This window comes from Wasmannia auropunctata, unplaced genomic scaffold (genome assembly GCF_000956235.1).
Source record: "Wasmannia auropunctata unplaced genomic scaffold, wasmannia.A_1.0 LD336092.1, whole genome shotgun sequence".
NCBI classification, from domain to species: domain Eukaryota; kingdom Metazoa; phylum Arthropoda; class Insecta; order Hymenoptera; family Formicidae; genus Wasmannia; species Wasmannia auropunctata.
Genome location: NW_012026798.1, coordinates 3,631,927 through 3,641,210, shown reverse-complemented (window position 1 = coordinate 3,641,210; position 9,284 = coordinate 3,631,927). Strand labels below are relative to the sequence as shown.

The 9,284-nt window shown below is 33.5% G+C and overlaps 1 protein-coding gene across 4 annotated transcripts; it reads left to right on the top strand.

Annotated features, from left to right (window-relative positions):
• The first annotated feature begins 367 nt into the window (after positions 1-367).
• On the top strand, positions 368-5,235 carry LOC105463037 (E3 ubiquitin-protein ligase MBR1). Of its 4 annotated transcripts, none has more exons than XM_011710049.1 (13): positions 368-727; positions 1,188-1,378; positions 1,502-1,949; positions 2,033-2,160; positions 2,258-2,370; positions 3,025-3,161; positions 3,251-3,372; positions 3,497-3,638; positions 3,716-3,968; positions 4,053-4,217; positions 4,302-4,484; positions 4,584-4,666; positions 4,760-5,235. In XM_011710049.1, exons 2-13 carry the CDS (start codon positions 1,195-1,197, stop codon positions 4,887-4,889), a joined length of 2,088 nt encoding a protein of 695 aa, XP_011708351.1. In that variant the 5' UTR covers positions 368-727; positions 1,188-1,194; the 3' UTR covers positions 4,890-5,235. The 4 variants fall into 4 exon arrangements, with proteins under 4 accessions (XP_011708351.1, XP_011708352.1, XP_011708350.1 ...); XM_011710050.1 differs by having other exon boundaries at positions 368-797; XM_011710048.1 differs by having other exon boundaries at positions 368-1,378; positions 2,033-2,103.
• The last annotated feature ends 4,049 nt before the right edge of the window (positions 5,236-9,284 follow it).

The following is a 9,284-nucleotide window of genomic DNA, read 5'->3' as shown; positions in this document are numbered from 1 at the left end:
TTGATTTATTTGGCAGCCATTTATAATAGCGATAAATCAATCTTATGATTGGCCATTTGCGAGTCCAATCAGGACTCGTAACACCGGTCGCGCTTCTCTGATAATCTAGGACTCTACGCGTGGCAAGCATTTTCGCGTCCAGTGTGCCAGAAGCCCTTTAATCAACCAAAATATCCCATTTTATTGCATCATTTGCCGCGTGACTTCTTGCACGACGCATAGGTTACTCGACATTTTAGAAATAAAAGATTCTTCCTTTACGCAATAAAATGAGATGTTTTGATTGGTTGATTTGGATGACGCGCGCGCGTGACGCATTCAGTGGGAACGCACCCTAGGGTATGTTGGAATGCTGGAATTGCTGGAAAGGTAGTGTGCTGTACAATCAGCGGGACTTCCGAGCGCGAGCGGTAGTTGACAGGGGGCACGATTGATGGTACCGCCGTTGCCGAATGTGCATCGCTAACGAGACGGATCTGCTCCAGTCTACATAAATTCTTTTCGATTTCATTATCATTATTACTGACATAAGAATTTAATTATATCCACGTTTTTACATGGATCGCAATTCAATCAAATTCGCAGTGCCCCGGTCACGAAGGTAATATCGGCGCGTGCACGAAGCATGATACGGGCGACGGCGGTATCGCGGAAAATAAATCTGATAAAAATGACGTGGTAAGAAGATACGCTTATCACTTGACGGGAGCGTCGAAGGAATTACAAGGTAAATGCACTTTCGGCGCACACCGAATTATTCCCGTCGCGCTATCGATCCGAGATTTTATCGCGTGAACGTAAGTATCAACGAGATCCCGGAAGTACGCCGAAAAATTTCCTCGTCCCCCGGCCGTGCCCGAGCCAGACTTTTCTTCCCTGTAATCCGATACGGTTCGGTTCTCGGAAAAGTCGTGCGTAACGCACAAACATTGTCGTGACAAACGGAAAAACCGCCGTGGAGCTGCGCTCCAATGCGGATTATCGCCGCTCTTGGATTCGCGTCCGAAGGGAAATTTATCGTTATTACGCTAATCTTGCGTATTGCCATCCTAATTTGGTACAGAGTCGATTATTGCGACAATTCTGCGCGAATATTCTTCGGCTTTAATGTTACGCAACTGAATGCACTCCTCGGGTCCGGCTGGTTTTGCGCCTAACGCGTTGTATTGTTGTGGCCTGACGTGTAGAAGTAGGATGGAGGAGAGCACGAGCTCGGAAAATGTCTGGCACAAGGTCAAGCCGGAAGAGCAGAGCGAGCTGTTCCAAGGGGAGTCCGCAACCTCATCTGTAGAGGCCAACTCTACGTCGTTGGCCGATATATTTGACACGGCGTTCACGTCGACGGTCGATCCATCGCCGCAACCTCGGTTTCCTTCAGGTACACACACGCGACACTTGACAGTTTTCTTCATTAATCTGTACGTAAAATATTTTTTACGTACAGATCTCTCTTACGTTGAGATAGTAATACAGTAGTGAATCGAACACATCTCGCTTCCAGGTAATGAAATGGAATATGAGCACTTATTTGCGGAAAGTGATATCGAAGAGTCAGACGTGACGGCTATAGGTCCTTATGCAAATTCAGCTCATCCTACTGCTTCCGAGAACAGTTATGTTATGAACAGTTATGAGAATTATATAACTCAGCAAGTTGCGACTGGTCGTTCGCAGGAATATTGGCAATCTGATCTCTTGAATTGCAACATGTGCCAAAATAGACAAGAAAGAAATTCTAAAAAAGATCCGCCGACTCGACAATTGAATAATTCGTGCGAGGAGAGAGTGTGTGATAATTATAGAAGAAAAAGAATTTTGCACGATCGTGATTTGACGGTCAAGCATAAAACTAAGAAGAGCGACGAGCAAAAGTTATTGAGCGGTCAACAGCCGGATAGTTTGAGTATAGCTGGACCATCTAGATTGTCAGATCATCCTATTTCAAACAAGTATTTATTTGTCTATTAATATCTATTATATATAGCTGTTGCCTAATATTATACAATATTGAAAATAAATCATTACTTTGCAGTATAACGAGATCAACAGAAAATGCAGATGTTTTACAAAATTTAGGAAGTGATAATGCCAATGAGTCTAATAGTTTGTATCATTCAGTTATATCAAATGTGATAACTCCTCAAGAAGTGCATTCATCTCGTATGATTTTTTAATAGCGCTTATAATAATATATTAATATTTATATACACGTAAATCAATGATTATTAATTTGTTATTGATCTTGTAATTTTAATAGAAAGCGATGATACACCATCGGCACCAGATTTGCAGTTAGATTGGTCCTCCAGTAGTGATAGTGATGATGAGGATGGCTCAGTTGAAGTACTTGGAACTGTCAATAATGCCAAAGTATGTGAATATTTTTAAATTATTTTTATATAATACAATAAGAGAAAATTTATGCTAGTAATGTATGATTATAGCTAGGTAGACTATACTTAATCTTTTTGGTATGAAAAGTGATTACAGTTTTTCTATTTAATGTTTGTTGAAGAAATGTGATTGTGTAGCTTTTGTTTATATAATAATTATTGCAGTAAAAATAGAATATTATTGATATTTTAATAACTTGTCACTATCAACTATATAATATATCCAAGTATTGAAGTATTGACTACTAAATTAAAGAAGCTTCATACTATAATCTTTTCATATAAACAAGATTAATGGCAGAACTTCATAGTCCATTCTTATATCAAGGCCATTTTAAATAAGTCTAATTGTGTGTAAGATGCTAATATGATTCTGTGACTGGCTTATAACACATTAAGATTGTCTCGTACTTAAGGCCTTAAATAAAAGAACCGATTGAATCGGCCAATAATACATAAATAATATTGCAATATTTATGTCTTTTTCACGAGTGCAATTTAAGATAACAACGATAAAAAGATGCAGAAATGAAAAAAAAATAAAAAAATAGAATAAAAACATTGCAGAGATACTATTTGTGTAGACTGTGAAAACTTTATTTAAAAGAACGCATTTTCTGTAATGTTATAGAATTCATTAGAAAATACAAATGAAGCTAATCGTACAGTCACCGTAGTTGACTTAACTGTAGAATCTGATGAAGAGCACACATCATCTACGCCAACAAATCCTGTAGTTAATCCATGGTCAGCAGATTATAATCATAGGTGAGCACCATATTCTTAAATATAGTTAGTTTTTATTAAATTACAATTTTATTTTTACTACGTTATACATATCATGAAATCCTGTTTAGAAATAATACTCACTGTGTGCATGGAACACCAGAGTATTGGAATCATTTGCATAACATGCATAATAGAGGCACGTATCACAATCACAGATTGCCTGTTCATTCAGGTTATTCGTCTGTAGGAGGTACAACTTTTATATATTTTAGAAATGTATCAATTATTAAAGAATGGCATAATTAGTGCATAAAGTTTATTGTAATCTATTATAAAATGATGGAGACAGAAATAAATTTTGTTATTGTAAATAGATGCGGCTACTGAAGTAGTGCAAGTAAGACCACGAATGCATCCTGTGCAAGAAAGATTGTGGATGAATCAACAACGTATGCAAGAAGTACATAGACGAAGACTTTATCACAGACGTTCAGATCTCTCTTCGTTACATCACACGTTAGTATTTTCAATATCTTATATTCCATTTTAAACAAAATTGCACTTCTATTTACTAAATCAAACATTGTTATTAGTGCGGGACCATGTAACGCTCACGTGCATTCATCGACACAACATACTTGCGGAGGAAACATACTTGAGGGAGGAAACAGTAGTCCCCCGAACACTCCCCGATGCAATAATGGAACGGACAACGCGACGTACACAGAAAATTATCTCCCGCCTCCTATTTTACCGCCGCCGCAGCAACCTACTGTTTACAGTCACCCTGAGGCTCGAGGGCCATCTAGCTTTTATAGGGGACCATGCCCTGTGCTGCCTATAATCGTAATTTATATCTTGATATCATGTTTTGTATAAATTTATATTTCACATTTTTACGTATATTTATATGTACATGCGTATCCACAGGTAAATCCATTGAATAATCAGCCAGTAGACTCGATGTCTTCACTGATGTTACCGTCGATACATCAACCGATACATCAACATGTGCATCATCACATGTATCATTATCCTCCACATCGGCCGTCGCAACGCATGCATCACGTTCACATTAGTTTCCATCCTCATATGGTTCGTTTTCTCTTTATATTAATATAAATACGCTACACTGACTTTCTAAATACACTTTGTTTCGTATCATTTTAATACATACAGCAAGGATCCGGAGCACACCAGATAGTGCCGTTTGCACCATCGGAATTTCTGTTGCAAGGACGTCATATGTCACGACTGGACAATTATATGCGCATTGTTGATTTGCGACGTATGGCTCATATAAGTTGTGGGGCTACACAAGAGTCCATTGAAAGCCACACATTCCCTCACAAATATAAACGGGTGAGAATTTATACTTAAATGAAATCTTTTAATATCGTTACAACACATAAGCAAACTGTTACATGATGTTACAATTACATTGCATATATCTATTTATAGGTAAAAAAAGTAGAAAATGGGGAAGATGCTATTGAGAAATGTACAATATGTTTATCTGAATTTGAAGATTGTGAACGTGTCCGGTAAGAATTTTTCAGTTTCAACTTTTTTCGTATCTTTATATCTTAATAAAATATGAATTATAACGGGTTTTGTAATTTTCTTTTGTTTGTTAGGAGGCTTCCATGTATGCATTTATTTCATATTGACTGCGTTGATCGATGGCTATGCACCAATAAACGTTGTCCTATATGTCGAGTGGATATCGAAACATTTCTCCATAAGGAATTTACTACTTCGGCATAGTTTAAGGTTTCCCATATCTGCCTCTTTTTAAAATGTAATCAGGTAACATGTATATGATATCAAATATTTCAAAATGGCCCATCCAAGAAAAAAAAAATGCACTGTGTTACCACTACTATTATGGAATAAAGATGTAAAAATGATGTTACGGATAATCAAAATAACGAAGCATCAGCTGAGTTCCTCAAGAAGACGAGAAGAATTGTCATTATTCAATTTTAATATTTCTAACGATGATTAATTTTATGCGTTTTGATAATGATAAATACTAAATTGGTTTAGCAAACATTTAATGATTTATTAAATCTTTTATTTTTATCTATAAATATATGAAAAATAACCTATATGAGAACATTCTTTTTTTATATGATTTTAGTAGAGATATTGCATATTTTAGAATATGTAATATTAAAAAAATATATATATATACACAGAGAGAGCAACTTGAGATTTAATTCTATATCGATATAATTCTGGTATACATACATACATACATACATATACATATATATATATATATATATATGTATGTATACAAGATATATATACATATAAATTATATACTACAGTATGTATAATATATATACTACGTAGTATATATAGTATATACTATAGTGTATGTATATAATTACTATATAACATAAATTATATATTCAGTGTATTTAAACTTATGAGAATGTATTGGAATTTCTATTGTAAATATTTAATTGTATGTAAATTTTTGTAATGCTTATATTAAATTTGTGACCTTAACAAAATTCTAGTATTACATGTTATGCTAGCGATAATTCAAAGAGTAGCTTTGTTCTAATTTTGTTCTGTATATTGATATATACATGTATTAGATCCTAATTTGTCTGAGTCTGAATAATATTAACACAAATTTGCATATTGGAAAAATTAATTTGCATTTGTTGCAGGTTGCTATCGATTATCCTCTATGTGAGAATATCGCTAGTGCGTTTCTCAAATTACTTTATATTATATCACTTTTCTTTTTTTTTATACATATCCTAATTGAATTCGAACGCAGCGTCAATTGAAATAATATTATGAAAATAATATGACAGGCTTATGGATTTAATTATGAATTTATACTGAATTACTTTGATTACTATTACCGATGCTAAGCCAAAGACTTAGCCTAAGTTATAAGCATAAACGAATATCTGATCTATAGAGTGATTAAGCAATTTTAAATTAAAGATAATCGCCACTGCACCTATGAAAACTACGAAAACAAGTCACTGTATTGTCAGGCCTTATATATATTGTCTCTTGTATATATGTTCTGTTACATAATAGAATCAAAATAATACTACTGTTCTATAATTATAACGATCCGTGGTAAAGGCTACTTTTACCACATTAGTACCTTTACACACACATATATATATATACATATATACACACACACGCACACGGTATTCAAGTTAATTACTGTGACGTGAATAATTTTATTTTGTTAATGTGCGGTAAAAAATATATAATATATAATAGGTAACACATATAAAAATATACGTATATATCATACTTACAGAAATAACCGTTGCTGGTTTGATATTAAAAGAAATGAATTGCGAAGAGGGAAGTATTATATATTATTATCAAAGATTTTCGTGAAGTATCCAAGTTTGGTGAAGATCTACATTTCTGCTAGATTATGAATTTTATCGTCTGAACATATATATATATATATAATAACGATCTCGTATAATTATTTCATTATTGACGAACGATTGTTATCGCGGAAACATTTTTACACTGCCATATACCAATACTATCCATTACGATTCAGTTATTAGGGGACATGGGGGAGTAGCTCTTTAATGACCGTTTTATTTTATACAATAAATTTTAACGGTTGTTTAATCGAGTAAGTTTTAACTATTAAATTAATATTTCGAAGGTGATATGTAATGCGTCCTGTTTCAAGGATTGTGAGAACAAAAGAAAAGAATATATTTGCCATATACAATCAAGTAGTTAGGTATAATTCGTCTCGACGACTTCTTATTTTGCGAAATAAGAGCAAGTGAATATACATATATGTACCTCTATTAATTAAACTACAAATATGTGTATATAATATATATATATATATATATTGGAAAACAATAATTTTATATACTTTCGTAATAATAGGAATAAATAATAGGAATTTATACTGTATATATAATAAAATAGGATGATAATGCAAAATATTGACTTACTGTTGCAACGCTAGAGTAAACGTTATAACAAAATACACGACTCTTGAAAAAAATTATTACTTTGTTTAATTTAAACCACTGAAAATCACTCGATCTCGCGTTCTCGAGGTCAATTAGATGAATTAGCTATTAAATGATACAAAAGATACGCGAAGTGTCCCTGATTAACGCATATCCATATTATTATCATTATATTACTGTAAGTATATCTACATATGTGTACAAGATGCGGGATCGCTCTTATTCACCGGTAAATCACCGCGTACGCGGAATCGCGCGTTAACGATTACCAAAGATGCGCGAGATCGTTAAAATATCATTTGCGTCATATGGATACGTACAATAATACGTACGAGCAGCGCGTTTCAAGGTCGTTTCCGAAGCGTAAAATCCCAGAGAAACAGTTCCGAGCTGGCCGAACTGGCATTGAGAAAGTATACCACCGAGGGGAAGGGTGATGAGGCGGTTGGGGGAGGGGGAGATTTCTTTCACGGTAATCTACTGGTTCGGTGGCGATATGATTTTCCCTGATGATTCATATCGAGCATTCGAGGCGGGATTTGTTATAGATATCTCACTTTTTTTTTGTAGATCTCTCCCTACGATAAAGAGAATGCAGTACTTTATTATGCTTCTGTATAGAAATTCGTATATATATCGATTATTGTTATATTATATACATGTGATTCGCACATGCAAATCGTGAAACGAGAAATATTTCTCTTCTGGTTAATGACAAAAGAATGACAAAAAGAATGTTCAAAATTCAATAGGAATCGATGAATATATCTTTTATAAATCGTGTGTGGCTATCATTTTCGATGCTTTTTTTGTATGCTATTTGCAATCTTACGCAATGTAATGTAACAAATAATATACTAATTGTAATACTTAAACATTGCAATTAATGAATTATAATTTATATATTAATTTTGATATTAACAATTTATATTGACGATTGTGTATAGGATATATGTCTGATAATAGATGTAACCGTTCGTGATTAGAATAAAATAGGGATTAATAGATAGGGTTAAATTGAATATACAAAAAAGTTCTCTACCGTTTTACGATTATTATTATTATTAATGAGAAATTAATTAATATAGGAAACGAGCGTATATTCGTATAGTTCTGCGAATGTGAGTGCATGGGGAAAAAAGAGGAAGAGGCCGGAGAAGGGAATGACCCGAGTATCACGCGACGATCGCGTTATTACGAGCATGGCGAGGCACTGGAGGGAGCGCTCTTCTAGCAATAAATATGATTAGCTTACTACCTGGGCGATTGAGTTAATCATCGATTAAAGGTAATTGGAATTGATCGAAGTGGTCCTAAATACATAAATGAATACCTATACTGTCTGATTTTCTTATTTCGTGAGATTCGTGTTCTATCATTCGTGGTGCTCGCAAATATTTTGGAAAAATTTGAGGATTGTAAAAAGATTTGTTTATAACTTTTGACTTTTTAAAAATATTTATACAGGGTGTCCCATTTGAACTAAAACAGTCAATTTTCTTCGAAATTATTGATAATAGAAAAAAATGTTATACATTATAGATGAAAGTGGAACAGTTTCGACGGATGCATTTTGATCAAGTTGCTTTTTTTTTCTAACAATAAGTGGAAATGCTAAAAAGATTTAAAGATCACCTCCACTTTTTTAAATGGAATTATACAATTTTTATATATAATATGATTCTTCTAATTATTCTGCATATAAAAGTAAGGTAAAGTTATCGAAAAATTAATACTTTACGAGATATTTTATACTTTATTTTATGCCATTATATATTTTCGACATAAAATATGAAATATCTCGTAAACTATTGATTTTTTGATAACCATCTTAATACTTTTATGCACAGAATAATGAGATGATTGGTGTAAAAAAAACATACAATTGCTTTGCAAAAAAAAAAGTAAAAATTGCATAGTTTTTTAAATAGTACATTTTAATTTTGTCGGTGTAGTTTTCTTCATAGGATTTCCCTCTGGCTGAAGCAAAAAATAAAAAATTGAAGGACAACATCACACGGTGTTCCCAAGCGGTCACCCATCCAAGTACTAACCGTGCTCAACGTTTCTTGACTTCAGTGATCGGACGAGAACTGGTACTTTAAATGTTTATTTATGAGGCATGTTTACAGTATAATTACAAAAACGTTACAAACAAACT

What these genes read in the sequence shown, in the direction of transcription:
- LOC105463037 (XM_011710047.1), top strand. Translation starts at nt 1,123, where the DNA reads ATGCACTCCTCGGGTCCGGCTGGTTTTGCGCCTAACGCGTTGTATTGT. An exon ending in AGGTTATTCGTCTGTAGGAG is followed by an intron (nt 3,373 to 3,496) that starts GTACAACTTTTA and finishes TATTGTAAATAG; the next exon opens with ATGCGGCTACTGAAGTAGTG. An exon ending in TCCCTCACAAATATAAACGG is followed by an intron (nt 4,485 to 4,583) that starts GTGAGAATTTAT and finishes ATCTATTTATAG; the next exon opens with GTAAAAAAAGTAGAAAATGG.